The 23,894-nt window shown below is 46.8% G+C and overlaps 1 protein-coding gene across 2 annotated transcripts in view; it reads left to right on the plus strand.

Annotated features, from left to right (window-relative positions):
* The first annotated feature begins 270 nt into the window (after positions 1–270).
* The window catches only part of Prkce (protein kinase C epsilon), a 507,468-nt gene continuing 483,844 nt past the window's right edge, over positions 271–23,894 (plus strand). The window contains exons 1-2 of one of the 2 annotated variants that reach the window (XM_040737387.1): positions 273–697; positions 898–1,443. In XM_040737387.1, the coding sequence (XP_040593321.1) occupies positions 1,096–1,443 (348 nt within the window). In that variant the 5' untranslated portion in view covers positions 273–697; positions 898–1,095. Of the gene's footprint in view, positions 1,444–23,894 lie in introns of both variants that reach the window. The other variant, XM_040737388.1, reaches the window with a different exon arrangement.

Raw genomic sequence — 23,894 nt, forward strand, 5'->3', positions numbered from 1 at the left:
AAACACTGTCGCGCGCGCGCGCGCGCGTGCACACACACACACACTCACACACACACACACACACACTCACACACACTGACGTCTTTGCGCATTTCCTGCATTAGTGGGAGGGTGAATCGCTCGCACGGCGATCGAGGGAAGGAGATCGCGGGCTGAGCGGTCTGGCGGGCGGCGAGCCGGCGAGCGGGCGGCAGCCGAGAGCGCGGACGCGGGGAGCGCGGCGGGCGGGCGGGCGCCGGCGGCCGGGAGGAGGGGCCGCGCTGAGTCGCAGTCCCTGCCCCGCCGCCGCGCTGCGCACCGCCGGGTGCCGGCCTGCGCCCCGAGCCCGAGTGGCGGCCACCTCTACCTCCCGAGCCCGCGCGGATGTGAGATCCTGGGAGCCGGGCACCTCGCGATAGCCGGCTGCGGCGCTCCACTGCTTGGCCCTGGTGGCGGCGGCCGGGCTGGCTGTGAGGCTTGTGGATTTTTAAAAAATTTGGCTCCGGGGAGGACCATTTCCTCTCGACATGCATCCCTCCGGATAGACTGCACATCCCTCAGTCCACCCTCCGCCCCGCGCCGTCCGAGGCAAGCGCTGGGTGGGCGAAGAGGATCCGGGTTGAAAACTGCGCCCCCGGTTTTCGTCCCCGCCCCGTCCCGCCTCCCCCGCCCCTCCACCTCGGGACTCGAAATTGCCGGGGGATTATGTTTCGGAAAGGTAGGTGAGCGCCGGGCGAGGCGCCTGCTTCTTCGCACACGGACCCAGAGAACCAGCGAGGAGGCGAGTCAGCCCCCGCGGCTTGCAGCGGAGGCGACAGCTCGTCTCCTCCCGTGGAGGTGTCGCCGGTGGTGGTGGGGGGGAGAGACTTGCTCCAAAAACGGACGTCTCCAGCTCTCCCCCTCCCTGTTTTCCGTTAGGAATCCGGCGAGGAAATACATGCACTCGCTGAGAATCGCCGGCGCCAGGACGCAGCGCCACAAGGTGTAGCGAGAGAGTGGGGTGGGGCGAGAGGGGACCCAGGAGTCCCCCAGGCTCCCAGCGTGCCTGCTGCCTGCTCTTCATTCCTGCCCTCGGGGCGGACGGAGTGACCCCGGCTCCAGTTCCCTGCCCCGACCATGGTAGTGTTCAATGGCCTTCTTAAGATCAAAATCTGTGAGGCCGTGAGCTTGAAGCCCACAGCCTGGTCGCTGCGCCATGCGGTGGGACCCCGGCCACAGACTTTCCTTCTGGACCCCTACATTGCTCTCAACGTGGATGACTCGCGCATTGGCCAAACAGCCACCAAGCAGAAGACCAATAGCCCGGCCTGGCACGATGAGTTCGTCACTGATGTGTGCAATGGGCGCAAGATCGAGCTGGCTGTCTTTCACGATGCTCCTATAGGCTACGACGACTTCGTGGCCAACTGCACCATTCAGTTCGAGGAGCTGTTGCAGAATGGGAGCCGTCACTTCGAGGACTGGGTGAGTCCAGCCCCTCCACGTTCAGGAGCCCGGGGTCTGAGGGAAAGACTTGCTGACCCGGGATTGGTCGTGGGGCTCAAGGGTGTGTGGTTGTGTGTGCATATAAATCTCAATTTCCTTGAAGAGGCGCATTTTATTTCGTAGCTGGAGAGGCATACACATTAGGATAAGAAAGATGGGATTTAGCAGGTGGGCACTATCCCCTGTCCCCTATGTGCCCTCCCGAAAATGGGCAGTACAGGGTGCTTGCAAGTTGGGAGAGCCCCAGAATGCAGGTGCATAGCTTGTCGGAGGGGATCTGGTACCTTCTTCTACAAGTGGATGGTGGGCTCGCTGAGTGGCCGTGTGGTTGGGTCTTTCCGTCCTTGGAGAGGCACGTGGAGCTCAGACTGGAGGTTTCCTGTGCATCCTGGCGTTGTCCTGGGTAGCCCAGTGATTAGTTTTATAGATTCCCTCTGGTAGGAAGCCTCCTTGTTCCCAAATCACTGGTTAGCTCATCTGCTGACCTACAAGAAAAAGGTGTGAGTCCCAGAAGCATTAGGCCAGCTTAAGTTTTGCCCATCTGTTTAGGATGCTGTATTAAAAAAAGGTCTCTGTGGTTATAGAAAGTCAGAACTTTGCATCTTAAGATGACATGCGTCCATGCTTTGATTGCCAAGACACTGTAGGAGCAAAAACTATTTCTGAAATTGTGTTCATTGTTAACTGATTACACTGTCAAGTATTAGGGATTTGGGGGAAAAAAAGGCCTTGCCAGTATACCTTAAACTGAATGCATTCAACCTTGGCACTTGGACAGTTAGAGAAATCAGTCTTCCCCCACCCCCTCTCTTCTCGGAGAAACAGTGTTAAATTGGGAAATAAATAGCTCTGTCTTCAGGTTTGTTACATGTTTCTATCTGGAGCAAGTGTTGCTATGGATGAATATATTTTCAAGATTCTTTGGTTTGCACAGAGAGCTGTCTGTGTTGCCTCATGAAGAGCTGCAGAGGAATCGCTTTCTACTGAGACCACAGATAACTTCATGAAATCTTAGGGGTCAGAGGGTGCACATGTCCTTGGCATATCACTTTACATAATATTTGTAAACATATTTCTCAAGGACAGGGAGTTTTAGGGGGAAATGGAGAGGAAAAGAAACCCTGCTCTTTTAATGCTCCTGACTGTGATAGAACCTTCCGGGAACCATGGTTACTAAAGGGGCTTTTAGGGCAACTCTTAGTAAGCCACATGAGCTGAGCTCCGGGAGATGTGTGTGGCTTCCACTTTGGACAGCAGGCAAACCACAGGACCCTGAACTCTGCTTTCCTTTCCTTCTGGCTCGCTGTCATTTTTCTGTTATCCACGATGATGCCCAAAGGGCCATGGAGGGGATAGCTAACTTCAGAAACAGACCTGAGTGCTAAACATCTGTGGTTTTGCATAAAAAGGGGAAGAAAACTTTGTCTCCAGTGGCAGGAAGGTGGGGCATTCTTGCAGGAGGTGCTAAGAGGGCATGAGCAGTGGGCAGAGAGCAGTGATGGTGAGCAGCAGGTCTGTGTGTTTCCACATGCTCCAGTCTGAAGGATGCATCCGAGTGTCTCTGGTAGCTGAACTGGCGTCTACTCCAGATGCAGGGCAGAACAGGATGCTACCCTCTCCTCTCTGCTCTTCTAGGGAAGTGTGCACCGGCGCTCGTTGCTTGATAGTCATTCTCCAAGGTTCTTACATTTATGCTGGATTTGGCCCTAGACCAGATCTTCTAGTGCACAGGTAAAATTTCCAGACAAGGACATCGAGTTCCAGAGAAGCTAAGTGGGCACCCAAGGTCACATGGTAAACACAGGTGGGTTGGAGGTTGAGCCCTTGCCTCCTATTGCTCAGTGTTTGCCCAGTGTGGGGAACAGCCTGTCTGGCTTCCCAGGCTATTTATTAGCCCTGCAGATTCATATGCTGTGGCCCTGACATTTTTATTGTGTGTGATAACGTAAAGTGCTTTCAAAATCATTATCTCTTCTGCCTTGTAGCAAGTGTGAATTGGATATGACAGGCATTGGACAGATTAAAAACAAGACAGAGAGCAGCCCAAAGAATGAATCAAGTGCTGGGGCTGGTTCTGACTGAGGGATGCTCTTGCTGCTCTCTGAAATGACTATGCGGACCCCAGCAACACTGTCCACCGGCCTGGAAACGGAGACAAGTTGCAAAAGGGCCACCTTCCCCCGTGTCAGTCACCCAAGTATACCCACCGCATCACAGCTGTAGGTAGAATTTCCTGGGCTTAGACTTTGTGCTCCCTACTTGGAGGAGATGAAGAGGCATACTCGTTCGTAGGTATGGCTCCAAAGCTCTGCTGGAAGTAATCAGATGTGCAGGATGTGAAGGAGCGTATACAGCTTCCGGCGGCTCCTCTCTTTACCGTGGAACATCTCAGCCAGCCATGTGCTGGCCTGCCCACTGGTGTGATCAAATTCTACTAGGGAAGCTTACCTTTCTAACTAACCCAGGGATATAAAAGAGGCCACAGGTTACTCTCAAGGAGCTTGCATTTATTTCTCTAGGGAAAGGACACTTAAGTAGTAATTCGGTTCCAAATGAGTAGTACTAAAATAGTTTGGTCTTTCATAGACAAGAGCGTGCTAGGAGGGTTGGGAAAATCCAGGAAGGCTCCTAGAAGGAGGCATGTACATCGAGTGTAAAAGTGTAGGTCATATTCAAAGGCATACCTATGGAGGATACAATGTGTCAGTCATGGACACTACCACAGAAAGGCATGGAGAGCTCCTACGCTCAGGGCTATGGGGATGGATAAGCATGGCTGAGCTGAGGACAAGACAGAACCATGTTACCCAATTTAAGACTTTTCATTTGGCCGGGCGGTCGTGGTGCACGCCTTTAATCCCAGCACTCGGGAGGCAGAGGCAGGCGGATCTCTGTGAGTTCGAGGCCGGGCTGGACCAATAGCCTCCAAAACACCAAAACAATACAGAGAAACCCTGTCTCGTAAAAACCAAAAAAATAAAAGACTTTTCATTTGACTGACACCTGAACGATAATTTAATACAAAAAACCCACCCAAACAAACAAACAAAAACCCAAACTGATGCTTTGTGCTAATCTTTCCTCAAGCCCCACTTTGTTGTGTAGAACCCCAGGGACGGAACTGCAGAGTAGAAGAATATTTAGAGGAGGTGTGGTTTTAGAATGTGAAAAGTCCAGGCTGTGGGAACTGTCTTCCAGACAGGGAAGAAAGACATTTCAGGTTGTGACGACAGAGGGGGCTGCTGTAGACACAGTTGGAGGAGGCAATGAGAAGGACGGATCCGAGCTGCATTTCTGATGAGCTAGATGAAGACTGACTTGGGTGTGCATAGGAGTTCCTAGGGGAAGGTACCAGGAAGATAGGTTTCCTGCCCTGCCCCCTCAGAGCTGTTGATTGCGTGGTTTGAACTAATGGCAAGGAATCTTCATTTCTTAGTGGTCTGTCCTTTGAGTTGCTTGCTTTGAGAACTATAGCTAGAATAGCAATTGTGGTAGGAAGAGGGGCTTCAGATTTGGTGGAGGCCAGAGGTTGGTATCAGAATGTTGTTCACCATTGATGTCCACGCTGTTTTTCCTTCACTTGTTTTTATTTACTTAGCATGCACGTGTGTGTGTGTGTGTGTGTGTGTGTGTGTGTGTGTGTGTGTGTGTGTGTGTGTACAGAGCTCAGAGGACAACTTGCAGGAGTATGTTTCTCCTTCCACCCCGTGAGTTCCAGGGCCCAAACTTATAGCCAGGTTCGACAGCAGGCACTTTCAGGAGCTGAGCCATCTCTTCGGGCCTCTATTTTTGAGACAAAGTCTCCTCACTAAACAAACTAAAAGTTTGTTTCCACTGGTTTGGTTAACCATCCGGTCACTGGGATCCACCTGTCCCACCTTCTAGGCAGGGTGCTGGGGTCACAGACCTCCAAGGCAGCACCTGTCTTTTGCGTGGATCCTTGGGGATGGGCAACAAACCCCATACTGGCTACGTCACCTCCTAGTCCCAGATTTCTTAAAAATAAGACCTGTAAGGATAACTGTGTCAACTATATACTCTTTATTCATGTTTGAGGCAGAGGTTGGATAAGGGCTAAATGGTGGCTTTTGCTTAGGGGATTTAAGCTAGGGAGAAGGCTTTGAGGTCAGCCTATGGGTGACAGCTGCTGGTCCCTTTACTCTCTGGGTTTTCCCGCTTAAAATGTACAGACTGAGCTGGGCTCTCTCTTGAACATCTGTTCTGTTGGCAGACATCTTTAGTTTGTGCCAATTCCTTGATGTATCTTGTCACAAGTCCATCCATCCATCCATCCCTATCTATCTATCTATCTATCTATCTCTATCTTTATGGTCTATTTAGTGCTTTTAGAGATAGGGTTTCTCTTTGTAGCCCTGGCTGTCCTGGAACTCACTCTAGCCAAGGCAGGCCTCGAACTCAGAGGTCCACCTGCCTGCCTCTGCCTGGCACAAATGCATTTATAATTTAGCGACTATGTCTGGAGGTTCTCACCCTTTGAGAGGGAGTCAGTTCTTTCTCCAGAGTGTCTGTCTTCTTTCTGTCGCTGGGATAAGCTACTCTGACCAAAACCAACTTGGAGAGGAAAGGGTTTATTTTACTTTGTGATCCATCAGCAAGGGAAGTCAAGGTAGGAGCCCCGGTGGGAACGGAAACAGAGGCATGGAGGAATGCTGGCCACTGGCTTGCCCCCTCTGGCTCACACCCAGCTGACTTTCTCATGTAACTCAGGACCACTGCCCAGGAGTGATGCCACTGGTAGTAGTCTAGGCCCTCCTGTTTGGATTGGCGATCAGGAAGATATAGCACAGACACAGCACAGGCCAATCTGACGGAGAAGAGGTTCCTTCTTCCTGAGTATGTCAGAGTGATGACTGAAACTCCCTGTAACAGCTGCAGAGAGTCCTTGTTGGGACTACACTATTTGGGTTTTAAGGCCACCTTTCCCCTGACCTAATTCTTGCATGACCTTTAGCAAGCCATTTAACCTTTCTGAAATTTGTTTTCTTCCTCTCTAAAAAATCTTATGCCTGAAGTGGTGGTTGTGGGGGAATTGAGTTTATACACACAGTGTGCTTGGATCATTGCCTGGCCTTCAGTATCTGCTCAAGGAATGTCTAATAATTGCCATGTTGAATCCCCCAGCCCCGGAAAGTGTAGGCTAGTGGACTGGATCTTCCTCGTCAACAAGAATCACCTGGGGGAGGTTCTTACAGCACCAATGCCAGGGTCCAGCCGCTAACTGTTCTGATTCTGATATCCTATGGACCCTGGGGCTATGGCCCTGTTAAATAGGCCTCCTCATGATGGGGTCTTTGTACATCACACAAGGACATATCTCAGTCTTCTTAGGGAATTTCTGAAAAATTTCAGCATCATTTTTTTTTCTTTTTAAGACAGAATGAAGTGGAAATGGTTTATAAAGGGGGCGTGGCATGGCTAGAATTGTCTAAGATCCCTTTGTAGACAACTTCCTTATTCCTGTGATCCTTGTCATCTAATTCAATATGGCTTCCCTTGGCATATAGGGTATCGTCTAACCATTTTATCAATTACTTCTTGGTCTAGGGCTATCGTATGCAGATCCCTGCTTCATGGCAGTCAAGCATTATCTGTGCTCTGTGTGTGTCCCTGTGTGTGTGTGTGTGTGTGTGTCTGTGTCTCTCTGTCTCTCTATGTGTCTCTGTCTCTGTCTCTGTCTCTCTGTCTCTGTCTCTCTCTCTCTCTCCCAGCACCTAACCAATGTAGTGAATAACTGAGACTCTCTTCTCCCCGGTGGTTGAGTTCTTACTGTATTTCCCAGATACTCATGGGTTATGACTTTGGCCTTGTGACTTAAGCCCCAGATGCCTGTTTCTTGGTTTGTAAAATAGGAAGATGAGAATTCTTTCCTCCTGGGGTTATTGTGTGAATGAAGTAAGGTAGTCCTATGAAACTTGCAGCAAAAGATCTGGTCACATTGAATTTCAGCAATTTTGTTAATATCTGAAGAATTATGTGTCAATGTTCATGGATTTAGATGAACATCTTAAGATGAACATATGGCCCAGTGAAAGATACTTTTCTCCTTGCTCTGCAAATGTGTTTTTATGAAAAGTCTTGGTAGTCTAAAAATAAATTTAATTTACTTATACTTAACAATTTTTCTCTTATTAAATCTTTGGGAGTTATATATTAAGTGTCGACTCCTCTCAGATCCATCCTCTTCCACACCCATCCAACTTAGTGCTCTCGTTTTTTCAAAACTCATCAACTGCAGTCCATGCTGCCTGCTTACGCTTAGGAGTGTGGGCATCCCCTGGAGCATGGTGGACCAGTCAGTGGCCATACTCTTAAAACAACAACAACCTGCTTCTCCCTCAGCAGCTGTCAATTGCCAATAGCCCCTCATCTTTTGAAAGCAATTTAATTACCTGTGATCATATTGCTTTGGCAGACCTAGGAATCACGGCCATTGGAGACAAAGTTTCATTACTTATAGAGGATGATCAGAAATAGGAGCATTTAGGAGCTAGTGTTTGGTTTGACTATGCCAGCCTTATCTAGCTTGAGGATTTCAACACATCTTTGATGCTGTTAGCTTTAGATTCCTGTCTCCAGACCATACAGAACGTGCAACTCCAGAACTTATATGTAGGCTTTTCTTATCTTCAGTGTGTATAACACATCTAAAAACCAGTACGTATGGTATCGTATGCCCAATTCCTACCTCAACCTAAGCTCGTTTTCTTCAGCTCAAGTGATGTCAACTCTACCTTTCTCCATCTAGGCCCGTAGCTAGGAAGTTCTGTCCTCAATGCCCCTCATTTTCACCTCCATGCCATGTTTAGCCCACAGCAGCAGCTTCTGCCATGTCTGCCATAAGAATAGATCCTAAGTGTCAGCATTTTCCATGTCTCTCATGGGCCCAAGTCACTAATGTTGTGTCTGGATTATCTCAGCAGTCCCCTAATTGGTTCCCCCTTGTCTGAACTTTGTCAAAAAATAAATCCCTCAGGAGGGGAAAAAAACCCAATTCCTTCCTGTAAGACAACCCAGCCAGGCCTTCTGGACCTCTCTGGCTCGGTGCCTACTGCTCTTCACCGTCACCTTGTGCGAGTCCCTAGTCACGAGAGCCCACGGGTCCCCTTAGACACACTCAGTCTCCCTCCGATTCTCTCCCATTCTTCTAAAATGTTTCTTCCACAAAGAGCCTCCTGGGTCAGACATTTATTCAAATGTAACTTTCCCAGTCAACCCTTTTCTGGTGGTCTTATCCAAAATGCCACTCTCCTTCAGGACTTGTGATTTTGTTTGATTATTTGATTATTGTTTTGAGGCCAAGCTTTGTTGTGGAGCTTGAGCTAATCGCAAGCCCTCAGCTCTCTGGCTTCCACCTCCCGAGTACTGGGGCTTCAGTCACCATGCCTGGCTTTCTCGGACATTTTGCTTCTCTAGTTTCGAAGGCTTGTTAATTTTTAAGGTAGCACACGAAAGTACTGGGTTCTCATCATGACATTTTTATAGGTATATGCCATTGTGCTTTGATTGTGTTTCCTCTCTGTTTTCCATTTTATACACTTCTTATATTTTTGGTTGTGAGCCTAGCCTTTAACGGCTGAGCCATCTCTCCAGCCCTTTATACACTTCTTTACATGGCTTCTCTTTTCCTTGTCTTTGCCTCTTACACTTCATACTTTTCTTATTCATCTTACCTAACATTGAGACAAAGTTCTATAAATACAGACGTTTTTATTCATTTCTGTCCTCTCAACAACCCAGCCAGGGCCTAGTGCATTCGTGAATGCAGTCCAGTGGTAGATATGGGGGTGTTGATGAGACAGAAGGGGTGTGTGGCGCAGTTCCTACCTCTGGGGAGCATGGGAGTTTGACATGTGTTTGAGGAGACTAGAATGGCAAGCATTTGAGCATACCTCGTACCCTTTTTATTGTTGGAGACTTTCATACATGCCTATACTGTGTTTTTTTAAATGAAACTCGTCTCTAATTCCCCTCCCCCCAATGATTCTCCTACCCACCACACCACATTCTGTTGCCAGTTTCACATGGTCAGTTTATAAACTCACTGACTGGGTCCACTTAGTGCTGGCTGTATGTTCATGGGTATGGAACCATCTGCTAGAGTACAGCCAACCTCTTAGTGCCTGCATCCCCCAGGAAAACTACTTTCCTTCTTCAGCAGCTATCAATCACCTCAGCTAGGGGGTGGGGCTTCATCAGCTAGGCATCTGTCTGGCTTGGTCATGTACAGGTCCTATACATATAGTCATAGCCACTGTCCCACTGGAGGCATCTACTCCGTTTGACTCTGAACCATTGCTCCTTCCTCTCTTCCATAATGACCCTCGAGTGTTGCAGGGAGAGGGTGTGATGCAACCGGTCCATTGAGAGCCGAGCCCTCCACAGCCTCACATTGTCTGAGCGTGGTCCTGTTGATCTCCATCTCCTGCAAAAGGGAAGTTCTCTGGTGAGGGTTGAGAGGTGCACCAGCTTCTGGCTTTGTACAAACAACCCCTTTGTACAGTTCAAAGAGAGGAGGAAGAATTTTATGGAAGTCTTTGAAGACATCAGACAGGAAGGTGTGTTAGTATTTCCACAGGTCAATCCACACTATGCCAAAGACTTTTTACCAAGTCTGAAGTTTCTAAAAGTGGGAGCTGGGTACCCTCTGAGTACCCAGGGCCTGTACAAGGTGCTGTGGTAAGAGGAAATACAGAAAGACCACTTGCCCTTATTTGCAGAGTTTAAAAATCAACTTTAAATTCTTACTCGTATGTTATCTACAAACAAAACAAAACAAAACACCCAAAAAAGAACCCTTGAAGTTGGCAGTGACAAGTCATGAAATTTGAGACACCAGCCCCTGCTTCATGGAACTCACTGAAGCATGTACCTGCACAGCTTCCAGGGGCTTCACAAAGGCAGAAAGGACTCCAGAGCAGGTCTGCACTATTTTACATAAATAAAAGCTTCACTTGGCAAAACACATTTCTCTCCAAGTTCCTCTGGGTATATATGGGCTTGTTAAGTAATTACAATCTATTATAATGTTAATCAGCAGAGCTGCACCTGGTTGAAATTTAGTTTTCTGACAGAAACCATGTGAAGTGGCCAAAAGCCTTTGCTGAGCTGAGAGAATCATGAGGCCAGGAACGTACTGTGTCATTGTAACTCACCCATATCCAAACAAAATAGAAACTCCAGAGGGAACAGGTTTGGACTCTATAATATCCTGCCCAGAAGAGAAACTCAAACCTGTCCCCAAACCCCAGCGCTGCAAGGACCTCCTGCCTCACATCTTCACATCTTATCTCCATCTCCTTGAAGTGTTATGGGGGTCGCCTTTAAGCCAGCTGTGTCACTGTGTGCCTCTAACTCCAGCCAGCATTTGCAAGGTGGGGGAAGGAGGAAGCACTTTTATTTGGCAGCATGGATATACACTCACTGAGTTTGCCACCTGGGAAGTATTTAAGGATGATGGGGGATGTCCTTCTGTATATATGTTTGGGTTGATGAATAAAACAGTTTGGCCAATAGAATCAGGAAGATAGGCAGGCCTAGGAGGCGAGGAGAATTTTGGGAAAGCTAGACAGAGAGACCGCAAAGAGACTCCATGTAGCTGAGGAAGTAGTAACAGATCTGGACCCTTCTCCAGTAAGATAAGACCATGTGGAAATACTTAGATTGATAGAAATGGGTTAATAATTAAGACAGGGATAGCCAATAAGAAGCTCTAGATATCAGCCAACAGTTTAAATATTAATATAGTGTCCATGTGTTTATTTGGGACTGAAGAGTGGTGGGATTTAGAAGGACAAGAAAACTCCAGCAACATAAGGCCAAAAATATAATCAACTCAAGAAGGGTTAGGAACAAAAACCATGGCGGGTGAATCTAGAATTTATTATTGGGGAGGGGTTTGCTTTCATGTTGCCTGCATCCATCCTCCTTGAATAGAACTGCCAGTTTGTTTCTCAAAGCATAGCATCCCTTCATGCCAGCCTCCTTCCCGGGCAGATGGAAGCATCTTGTGAATGGGAAGTGTCATTTCTCGCCCATCTGATGGCTCTCCCGAGTGTGAGCTGTTCAGGAAGTCTGGGAAGCCCACTCACCAGTTAGTCAACGGACTCTCGAGAGATTCCCTCTTCCAGGCCTGTCTTGTAGGAGTGCCCATCTGCCCATCCTCTAATCCAGTGAACTCATGATGCGCTCTTAGAAACTTAACCATCCAAGCACAAAAGGAAGATGGTGGGTGTGGTGGTTTGAAAGAAAATGGCCCCCAGAGGGAGTGTCACTATTAGGAGGTGTGGCCTTGTTCAGGGAAGTGTGTCACTGTGGAGGCAGGCTTTGAGGTCTCATATATGTTCAAGATAGCACCCAGTGTCACAGTTTACTTCCTGTTGCCTGCCAGATGTAGAACTCTCAGCTACCTCTCCAGCACCATGTCTGCCTGCATGCCACCATATCCCACCGTGATGACAATGAACTGAACCTCTGAAACTGTAAACCAGCCCCAATGAAATGTTTCCCTTTATAAGAGCTTGCCATGGCCTTGGTGTCTCTTCGCAGAAACAGAAACCCTAACTGAGACAGTGGTTGTGCAGAAGATGCTGAGCACTGGCCAGCGTGGAGTAGTCATTTATTATTCTGGCCTTCCTTTCATCCATTCAGTGAATGTTTACCGAATGCCTCCTGTGCTGGGCACCAGGTCACATGAGCACATAACCTAGTTGGAGACTCTGTGTTTATCAAGGAGCATCAGAACCATACTGGTGTGTAAACTCACAATTGAGAGGAAGTACATCGTGCAGTCTCTCAGAGTGTGGCAACATCTAGACCTACCTCTGCAGGGCTGGGTGGGCTGATATTTTCTCTCCCCAGGGAACTTATTGACTCTGATGACAACTGTCAGTCATTGGCACTGCACTTACGTTCTGCACATGTGTGAAGTTGGGTGTTAGCATAGACAGATGCTTTTTTGGGAGCCTGTTGACAATAGTCTTGACTGATCTCTCAAACCCTGCATGTTGGGCTTTGACTCTGGCTCAACCTACCTCCCCATAATATTTTGTCTCCTTCATTCCCCCAAAGTTGACTTGCTTACTCTGGAACACTGCCTTGTCCCCCCATCTTTCCCCATTGTTGTTAAGACCACAAAGCTACTTTTCTTAGTTTGCCTCTCTACCTAGAGTCAAGGACCACAAAGAGTAAATTTTGATTTAAAATGATCTGTCTTTGTGTATTATTGAGCGAGAGATCCATCAGGATCTTCATGAAAACAAACCAGGAAGCAAGCAGAATTTCTAGAATGTAAGATCGATGACCCTATGCCTTTGCCTTTTGCATTGATGGTTGTTTCAACCATTTTAAGTAGCTGAGAGACTCATCCACCAGCCATTGGAGACAGAACACAGCATCAACCAGTGTTTGTCAGACTGTCTTTTAAGGAGTAGGAGCCTTGTGATGTTTTCTGGTCTCAGTGATCAAAGAGGCTAGGAAATGTTACAGTGTCAGATGTACCTTAGGGTATCAGAGATGTTAGAATCACAGCTGGGCTGGGGAGGAGAGAGAGATCAGTAAAGTGCCTGCCGTGAAGTTGCTAGAATCTGATTGGCTCCATTAGTACCAATGTAAACCGCTGGGCTTGGCAATGTATGCTGGTAGTCCCAGGGCTGGAGAGGGAAAAACAGGAAGTCCCTAGGACCTGATGGTCCAGTCTAGCCTAATGGATGAGTTCTAGAGTCAGTGAAAGACCCTTTCTCGAATAATAAGTTGGAGCTCAACTAAGGAAGGCACTTGGCATCAACCTCTGGCCTACACACACATAATGTGTACTTGTATGCACCTGTGAGTGTGGACACACACTCACACAGATGATGACCCAAAGCAAAGGGAGTTGTTTACCTCAGCATAGCCAGACATTTCCCAGATGTATTTTTTATCATGAATTCTAGTATTTGTGAGACATCAAGAACTAGTGCTTTGTGGACATATATATATATATATATATATATATATTCAAATGGACTTCTTGGGAAATGAAATCAACACCATTTTGTGGAATAGTGACTTTGAACAATGGTGGGAACACAGGGAGAAGGGGATGCTAATAAGCAGAGGCTTCCAGGAAGAGTTTAAGCCAGGCCTTGAAGAAAATGGGATCCAGACAGACAGGGGAGTGGGCCAGAAGACAAGTAGGCTTTGACATTTTGAGCAAGGGTGGGGGCAGTTGGGATTAAAGATAACGATGAAAGATGGAAACCCAAGTAGCAATTCAAACATTAAAAGCACACATACGTGGACAGAAACTAAGTTGAAACAGTAGAGTGAGTGCTCATCCATTCTTCTATTCATCTCTCCAGGCAGATATTCAATAAGTATATACTGTGTACCTTCTATGTTCTAGGAGATTTTCTAGGGGCAAGAAGTTGAATCAAGTCACTTACTATACATTAAACTTGTAGTTATTAGGAAATCTAATGTGAGGGCTAACCTCAATCCTCCATGTTGCAGTCCAGCTATTTTTTAGCTTACTGATAACCTGCTTGTGATAGAGAACAATTTTTTTCATCAATTGCACATCCTTTTGATTGTTAAGCTGAGACTTCTTTAGATAATTGCCCATAAGTAACAGAAGTAAACATGACAAGTTGCTCTTCTTACCATCGTTAATGGTTGTTCTTAGACATTAGTTTTTCTTCTCTTTTTCAGTTATGTGAAGTTCTTTCCTTCCTTCCAAGTATCTGGGTTTATCGGGACTAGGAGGCTAGGAATAGGAGGCTGGAGAAGGAAGGCTAGAATCAGAGGGTTGGAGTAGGTGGGTGGGTAGTAGGGCTGGGTAGGAGGGCTGGAATAAGAAGCCTAGCTCTTCTGGTTTTGTGAGATGGAGAAAATTCATTTGACTCCTTGAAACCTGTGTTAATTTATAGGAAGTGTTAATAACTGTCTTCTTAGCTATTGCTGTTGTAGTAAGAGTTACGTGTAGATGAAATACGTGAAGAAGTTACTCTGTGCCTGCCCTGCTGGTGAGTACCTGAGAGCAACCCATCTTTTGCCTCATAAATATTGAGGGGGCCTCTACCACCCAGCTGCATCCTCAGTGCCACATCATGAAGCAGATAAAACCAGTTTGTGACAGTAAATATGGCCAACCGGACAGGGTCTGAATCACTTAGGAGGACAGACTTCTGGGCACACCTGCGAGGGAGTTTCTATGTTGGTCTAATTGAGGTGGGAAGATCCTCCCCTAAATGTAGACAGCACTGTCCCAGGAGCTGGAGGCCTGGACAGAGCAAAAGGGAGAAAGTGGGCGAGCCCAGCCCTCATTGCTATGTGCCTCCTCCCTCCAAACGCTGAGTGTGCCGCTGCCTCAGGCTCTGGCTGCCACGGCGTCTCTGCCACGATGAATGTTTTCTCAAAGTGTGAGTCGAAACAAACCCTCCCTTCCTTAAGCTCATTTTGTCAGGTATTTTCTGGGAGCCGTGAACCCCTCCCTTTGTCTCCTTTTGCGCCCCTGAAATATCCATCTTTTTTTTTCTTGCAGCCACCCGGAGCCCAGATTCCGGATGAAATACAGGATGCCCAGTTACTTTGAATTTCAGATAAACAGCGAATCCTTTTTATTTTTAAGCCAAAGATATGCCCTAAATATTCCTCGTGGCATGCTTACACTAAAAAAGTATCTGTGCTTACCTGAAAATGAAATGTACCCGGGGGTCTTCTATTCTTACAGTGGTGTCCTGAGTCCATGTTCCCTACAGTACTGGTAATTAATGAAGGATGTCCACGAGCAGGAATGAATTTTTGTGCTTGTCATCTTGTTCCTCTGAGGACAAAGGTAGGGGACAATCAGCTTTTGCTGAAAATAATCCTAGCAGTAATCAAAATTAAGAGATGTTCTTGAGTGGCAGCTCCCTTCCATATCCCACAAAGCCACAGTGGTCACCTCTGTCCTCAGATGTGTTACTTCGGTTGCTCTTCTTGCTGTTATGACAAAAATACCCAACAAAAGCAACTCTCTTGGTTTTATTTCCTGTGGCTGTGTTAAAAATCCCCTGACAAAAGCAGTTTAAAGGAGAAAGGGTTTATTTAGTTTACAGCTTTAAGATTACAGTCCATCAATCCTTGAAAGTAGCGAGGGGGAGAATTGTCAGGGGGGGGGGGATTTGAGGCAGCTGGTTACAATGTATACACAGTCACGCTTTGAATTAAGGCTCCGCTGCTTGTGCTCAGCTCTCTTCCTGCTTTTTTTCCAGGCTATACCCAGCCCATGAAAAGGCACAGCCCACATTCAGGGTCTTCCCACCTCCAGGGACATAATTAAGATAATCGCCATAGACGAGCCCACAGGCCAACCTGATCTAGACCATCCTTCCTTGAGACTTTCTACATTGACAATGAACCCCAGCTGCCACAGAGACTTAGGGAGAAAGGGTTTGTTTTGGCTCATCGTTTGAGGGTACAGTCCCCTAGGTATGGAAAGCGTGGTGACAGGAGCATGAGGCAGCTGGTCACACTGTGCAGTCTCTGAAGTCGGGAGGCAGAGAGAGCTGAGAGCTGACTATTGGTGCTCATACCATGTTGTCTCTTTATTTATTCTGGAAACCCATCCTGTAGGATGGTGCCTCCACAATCAGGGTGTCTTCAGAAACTCCCTGATAGACATGCCCAGAGGTTTGTCCTGGATGACTCTAGATCCTTCCAATTTGATAACAGATGTCAACCGTCACCAAAGGGGTGGTTCAGTTCATGCATTATCCTGTCATTTGCCAATGGGACCCTCCACCTCTCTTCCTACAGTGACAGTCAGGGCTATGCCTGGTCACAGTGACCCTACTGTCTGTTAGCTTAGAAAGAATACCTTACTTGAGCTCAGGTGACTGACAACTGAGTCACGGAGAAGCTGTCGAGACTGGCTAGTGTACGTTTGTTAGTTTACATCTAAGGAACCCAAAGGACTTCCCACTCAGGGTGAGGGGTTGTCCTCCTCCCAGCCTGGATAACAGACCCCATTCTCCTCCCCTGGCCAGCCAGCCCTCCAGGGCCAGTGGCATAAACCCACCTTCCTTTCTTTCTCTGCCCAGTGTCTCCCTTGACTTCCCAGCAGGAACTTTCCCGATGGAGCCTGGTCTTTCATGACCTCCTTTTGCTTTGCTTTCTACACCCCAATTCTGAGAGCACCCATCCCCGTCTCCCCTTTTCTGGGCAGCTCCTGGCTCCCACTCCTTTGGATCACAGCAGTGTCTATCCACTGTCTGTGCCTCTGTCGGGCAGTTTATGGTGGGGAGCTTCCTGCCTCTTCTCCCTCCCCCCACCCCAGGCAGGGGAGATTTCTCACAGGAAGTCCTACCGTCTGGTGCTGTCACTCGATGTCCTGCCTTGTGCACAGATGTTGGACTGGTTAGATAAAAAGTTCACGTAGCTACTTAAATAGTATAGGCTCTGTAGTTATTCGTGCTCAAGGGTTTTCCTTCCTTTCATAAAAAAATTGGAATGTGGTGTTAAGATTACATTTGGATGTTTGCACACATACACACACTTTAAAATTTGAAAAGCCAAGGGAAATGTGGATACTTTTGGGTGATTTCAGTCATTTATTCAGAACCTAGCATCACCTTTAAAGTTGTCACTATAGTGATAACGTTAGTGTCGGCGCGGCTGAGGATGAAACCCAAGACTTCATGTATGCAAGGCAAGTGCTTGACCACCAAGCTACATCCCAGCCCTAACTCTACTTCTTAAAGCTGTATTGAGTTTATTTTAAAAAAATGGAGCAGAAGGCACAGAGTGTTACTTCACTACACACAGTTTCCTCTACTGTAATTATTAAAGTGTATATTTTTAAATTTAAAAGTTGAGAAGGATGCAGCAGAGAGCCTGGTGTTGATGCATGTAACCCCCTGGTTACCTTAGTGCCGGGTTTGTGGGTTTGCATTAGAAGGTTGGGGGATTTAATGTCTCCCTGGCCACCGAACCAGCTGTATGACCTATGGACCAATTGCATAACCCCTTTTATTTCTTCATCTGTAGCACAAAGCCTGTCATATCTAAGTGTGTTGTTTGGAATAAATAGTATAGTGTATACAAAGTGCTTAGAGAATGCTTGTCGTATGATAAGCACACAAAAATGTTAGTTATTAGGACTCTATTGCGAAATGTAAATTGTGACTTCTGCGGTTTGAGACTTGATAGTGTTGTTAAGGAGGCCGTCTGACTGAACTCCGAGTGTCTGATTATCAAGCGTGGGTGTAGGGGGTGCCTTTCATCCAAGGGCTACTTCTCAGACAGATGGGAATTCTCATTATAATGACTTGCATGGAAATGACTGTGGTTTGCCAAGTTTGTATTTGCTGCCCGCTTTCAAGCATTTATAGGCCAGTATATATTCTCAGAGTGCTGCGTTCACAGCTAGCTTGTTTATTTTTTCACCAGCCTGACTCTGCTACTAATGAGCTCTGTGACCTCGGGGAAGAAACCTAACCTCTCTGAGCTTAAGAGCTCCTCCAATGTGAAGTGGGACAGTCACAATGGGTCTTGTCACATCACTGGGTTGTAGACCTTTAAAAAAGAAAGTCACACACATCTAAATTCTAATGAGGGACACTTTGGGATTCGGGGAGAGAAGTGATACATTTTCATTCAAAGTCTGTAGGCAAGGGCATGGAGGCAGGAGAATGTCCCTTGGTGGGGACCAGACTCAGAGTTGTATGCCAGGTTCATAAGCATTCAGGTTTTTTAGCCCAACTATCGAATAGCATTGCTGGGGGAGGGGGCAGCAAAGATTTAAATGTGCTTCTAGGATTCTGGTGGTGTAGAAGGCACCCTCCCCACCCCAGCAGGAGAGCATGGTTTAAGCCACCTTATCCCTACATGGCTCTGAGAGTTTCTCTTTATCGCTGCTTATCATGGCTGTGTGCAGGCGCCCTTACAGCCTGACTATTTCAGGGGAACAGGGGAGGAAGACGGATAAGACAAGGTTCCAAAACAAGCTGGGGTGGGGTGGGGGGTGAGGTGGAGCCACATGTCTGTCCCCTGGTGGGGGGGGGGTTGCAGCAGTGGCTTGGCCTGAGGAAGCCTTTGTGCCTAGACAGCAAGTTAGGCCCCCAGGCAGGAGATTGACAGCTCAGATGGGTGCCCCTGAGCCCCAGCCTGTGTGGCCTGTGTGTGCTCGCTCAGCTCAGTGGTCTACTCTGTAGTGCAGGGGGCTGGGTCCTGCTCTGTTTTGCACAGGGATGACACAGTGGGGACCCCAACAAGGGGTTATGGGGTTCACATTTGGAGAGACTGGTACATCTTCAGTCACAGGGAGACCAAGATGTGAGTAGAAGTTCCTCTTGGCAGCACCCTAGCAATAAGGCGCTTCAAAACTTAAGATGCTTGTGATAGACACTCTCAGTTCCGTTTCAGTGTCAGGGATGTGTGTGTGTGTGTGTGTGTGTTACACTAATACTATGTAAGGTATCCAGATGCTGTTTGTTTTTGCTGGTGAGATGGCCTTCTTCACAGAAGGGTTGATAACATAGCCTTCTTCAATGGGATCTGGGTTTTAGGGAACTCGGTATCATTTATTTCTTCCTTTCCGAATTTAGTCTGTCTTTCTTCTCTCTCCTCATTTTCTTGCTAACAGTCTCTCCTGGGGATTGAACCTAGAGTCTTGCACGTGCTAAGCAGGTTTCTCTGTCACTTAGTGACATTCCAGCTCTAATTAAAATAAATCTCAAATGGCAATTTTAAATACAAAAATAGAATGTTATAGTCATTATCACAATTCCTTGCATGAAGGTAAGTATTCATTTCTAGACCCTGTGGGGTTTTTTTTCGTGTGTGTGAATATATTCACGTGTGTGTGTATGTGTGTGTGTGAGTGTGTGTGTATGAGGAGTTGATGTACATGTGTGTGCAATACATGTGGAGACCAGAGGCCAATGCCAGATGTCTTCCTTGGTCTTTTCCCACCTTTTATGTTGAAAAAGAGTCTCTCACTTGAATCTAGAGTCTACCTGCTCTGCTAGTCTAGCTCTGGGGATCCTTTGTTTCTGCCTCCTAAGTGCTGGGATCGTAGGCAGCCACCATACCTGCCTGACATTCACATAGACTCTGGGGATTCGAACTCTGGTCCTTAAACTTGCACAAGTAGTACTTCACCCAGCAAGGCATCTCTTCAGCTTCTGTTTTCTTATTGTAAATTCCAATTTAGGAAGAAAAAAAAAGCCAGTGTCCCAGAATACTCTCTCACCCAGCCTGCTCTAAGGTGAGGGAGGCAGAGGCCAGAAAGTAAAGAAGGTGGGCTCCCTGCATTCAGTATCTCACATGTTGAAACTCAAGCAGTCCTACAACCGCTGACATGTTAAGATTGCCCATGGAGAGATGTGAAAGCTTCCCAGAGGGGATTGATGTTGACCTTAGTCCTAAAGGTCAGGTAGGGTGGATCAGATTTGCATGCATGTATCACGCTTTGCCTGGCCACTCTTCAGTACTGAGTCTCTAACAGCTGGGGTTGCAGATGGGCCCCCAGTGAACTGAAACCTTCTGTTTCCCAAGAGCCCCCATCTCCTGAAGACATTGAAAGTGGCATTCAACATCAGACAGTGGTGCCTCTGGGTGTCCAGGGGCAGAGAGTTTAGTGTTCATGGCCTGTGGTATATGGTTGATTTCCCTAGCACTGGCTGCTTCCTAGCCAGCCTGGGACAGCTCTGACTCTTCTGATTACTGTACAGAGACTTTAGAGGATGTGGTGTTTTGACCCTTATCCATTGTGGGACTATACAATGTTCATGCATTTCTTTAATAATATGTAGTTTCTCTCATTTTCCCCTTCAAACTAGTATGGTAGTTGTCTTAGTCATTGTTCTGTTGCTGTGAAGAGACACCATGACCACAGCGACTCTTATAAAGGAAAGAATTTATTTGGGGACTGGCTTACAATTTCAGAGACTTAGTCTATTGTCATCATGACAGGCATAGTGCTGGAGAAGTAGCTAAGAGCTACATCCTTATTGATAGGCAGAGAGAGAGAGAGAGAGAGAGAGAGAGAGAGAGAGAGAGAGAGAGAGAGAGAGAGAGAGAGAGAGAGAGAGAGAGAGAGAGAGAACACTGGTCTGGGTATGTGCTTTTGAAAACCTGAAAGCCCACTCTCAGTGACACATTTCCTACAACAAGGCCACACCTCCTAATCCTTCTAATCCTGTCAAAGAGTTCCACTCTCTGGCGACCAAGCCTTCAAATATATGAGTCTATGGGGCCATTCAAACTGCCACAGTAGTAAATAATGCTTTCCTAGTTTGGCATTTGAGAACAAGACCCAAGGAAATTATGTGATGGCTTGGTGACTGAGCAGATGGCCAGCACCCAGATCTTTTGGGTTTTAGGATAATAATATTTAGTTAATAGGGGCTATTAATTGCACATGACTAGGTAGCCAGGACCTGACTCCAAAGCTATTGATAGCAGAACTATTGTGTGTAGATTGTCATCATTCGTTTACACACTGGAAATATATTCAAAAGGCAATCTAGTGGTCAGAATGCCTTCTTCCTTCTTACTGTCCCTTTTCCTTCTCCGTTTTCCCTCTTCTTTCTCTTATGGACTGTCAGTTGTGGGAAATTCCCACACATTGTTTTCCTTCCAAATGAAAGAATGAAAAAAAATCCACTATTGCATATCACATATTCATTAATTACTCATTTATAAATGAAATAGTTTGGAAGTCAAGTGATTTGATCAAAGTAAGAAAATGGATATGGTAGACATAGAAGATGTGAAAAAACATCCTGAGTCCTAGTAGGGTCACTGTTATAATCCACTGTATCCATTACACATCCATCTATCCATCCATCCATCCATCCATCCATCCATCCATCATCCATCCTTACCTATCACTCATCCATCTGTCCTTTCTATCATCCATCCATCCATCCATCTGTCCTTATCCACTACTGATTCATCCATCCACCCCAGTTGGTTTATTGGTCGTATAGTTAACACCACTGACGTTTTTTTTTTTTTTTCAGAATATTTAGTGTAGTAAGAGTTTGACTTGATCTTTCAGTATGTTGCTCAGCCTTGCCTGAGTCTGAGGTGAGTGCCGTACTCTCTGTACTGACAAAACTTGAAACCTGTCTTCTTGGCTGCAATAACCACTTTACCTGCCCATGAATGGTTGGTCTCTCTATGTGAGAAGGACGGTTAAAGCTAGCAAAGAGAGGACTTTTGTTTTTTCTATAGTTGTGTCTCTTTTTGTCCCCATCGCTTATAGAACTCTGTATCAGGATATGACAGCCTTTGTGATTCTATCAGCCCATTGGAATGACTTGATTTTGGTTATTGTTTTTTGAGAAAGGGTCTCTGACTGTCCTGGAGCTCACTATGTGGATCAGGCTGGACTTGAACTCAAAGAAATACACCTACCATTGCCTCCCAAGTGCTGGCATTAAAGGCATATGCCACCATGCCTTGTCTTGGCTTGATTTCCTTTGAGTTGCAACAGTTCCACTGGAGCAGGGGTCCCCAGGTTTTGTCCCACACAGTCAGAGGTGTTAACCGGAAATACATAACGTTCAGGGCACACTCAAGTTAGATGGAAAAGCGGTGTATTGGGTGCAGCCCAGGGCCCTGCAGAACTTTGTACAACCTCCGTCTGATTTCCGCTTTCCCTAGATGACCGGGGTGTGAGCAGTGTTTCCAAACTCATTTCATCATGCAGCGCTGTCTGGGGGACAGTACTTAGAACTCTAGATGTCATCTGGTAAACACTTTCGCATAGTCCTCCTCCTGTCACTTAAAGCAAACAGTACGTACCCAGGCTGTGGATGCAGCTAATGTGCTCAGTAGGAAAGAGTCGTCATTCTTTTTTGCGAGTGGTTTTATTTTTCCCTTTTTTTTAATCATAAAGGCCAATGTTTTGTTCCCTTTTGTTTTGTTTGGTTTGGTTAGGTTTTTCAAGACAGGGTTTTCTGTGTAGCCCTGACTGTCCTAGAACTCATTCTGTAAACCAGGCTGACTTCGAACTCAGAGATCCACCTGCCTCTGCCACCTGAGTGCTAGAATTAAGGGCGTGTGCCACCAATGCCCAGCCTGTTTTGTTTTTTAAAGTTGAGCCTTGCTAGGTGTGGTGTGGTCACATCTAGTTCCAGTGTTCAAGAGGTAGAGGCAGGCTGATTTCTGTGAGTTCAAGGCCATCTTGGTCTACATACCAAGCTCCAGACCAGCCAAGGCTACATAGTGAGACCCTGTCTCAAAAAGAAAAAAAAAAGTAGAATCCCATGTGCTGTTGCAGGCAAAGAAAGAAGCCTAGATTGTATAATTGCTTATATGTGAAAATGGTGCAGGCAGAGGCTTTGATGTTCTAGGAGTTTATTCTTGTTGTGTCTATGGCAGTGACATTTGTAAAACAAAGCTGGCTCTGCCCTTCTGGAGGCTGTTGATATAGAATGGCACGGGCCAGGGCCAGACAGGGTTCAAACTCTGCAGCCAAGGTAGACCTCAGTGTTTGGTTGCAGAGCATTGTCCTTGGGGCTGACTAGGAGACTGGGTTTTGGTGCTCTGTCCTTCGTCCTCCAGCCTCTCCCAGGCTCATCTGGGATTCCCTCCTTTCTTGTGGCCGGGAAAATCATTCACAGTGAGCTTCCCAGCTCTGTCCAGGGCTGACATTGATATTCTAAAAAAATGTTATTTTATGTGTATGGATTGTTTTGCCTGTGTGGATATCTTTGCACTACATAAATGTCTGGTACCTATGGAGGTGTCATATCCCCGGAAACTGGAGTTACAGATGGTTATGTAGGTGCTGGTAGTTGAACATGGATCTGCTGGAAGAGCAGCCAATGCTCTTAACTCCTGAGCCGTCTCTCCAGCCCCTGAGGCTGGCATTTTAGAAGAGTTTGAGGAGGGTGTATGCTTTCTCCCAGAGAGCAGCGCTGTCACATGTCAGTGACAGGTAAAGATTGCTCAGGGGACTCTTGAGCCAGGCCCCCACTTGTGACAGGGTTCTGACTGAGACCACATTCTCTCGAGTGCTCTAGGCTCTTTACATAGACTTCGAGGGCTGGGTCAGGATCCAGCAAGCTCTGCCCTATGGACATATTTCTTGATTACATCTCATTTTAGGCTGAGAGGTTATTAGTGCTTTTCTACTAGGAAAAGGAGGCCATAAATGACTGAGGAATTTTATGGCTCTGCCCAAAGCTCAGATTAGAAACCAAGGAAAAAGAAAACTCCAGCTTCCTGATGGAAAGTCAAATGGGAAAGAGAAGGCAACTGTTGGAGCCACCGGAGGAGAGTCCACAGCAGCACCTGCCCTGGTGTCCTTGACAATTCAGGGTCACCCCCTTCTCTTTCCCTCCCCCCTCTCATTTTTTCTTTCTTTGGTCTTTGGCTTTATTTCAAGCCTCATTTCTGTCTTTCCTCTTTTTTTGAAAATTTCATACACGAATACT

The sequence above is a fragment of the Mesocricetus auratus genome, unplaced genomic scaffold (assembly GCF_017639785.1).
Source record: "Mesocricetus auratus isolate SY011 unplaced genomic scaffold, BCM_Maur_2.0 Super-Scaffold_100676, whole genome shotgun sequence".
Taxonomy (NCBI): Eukaryota; Metazoa; Chordata; class Mammalia; order Rodentia; family Cricetidae; genus Mesocricetus; species Mesocricetus auratus.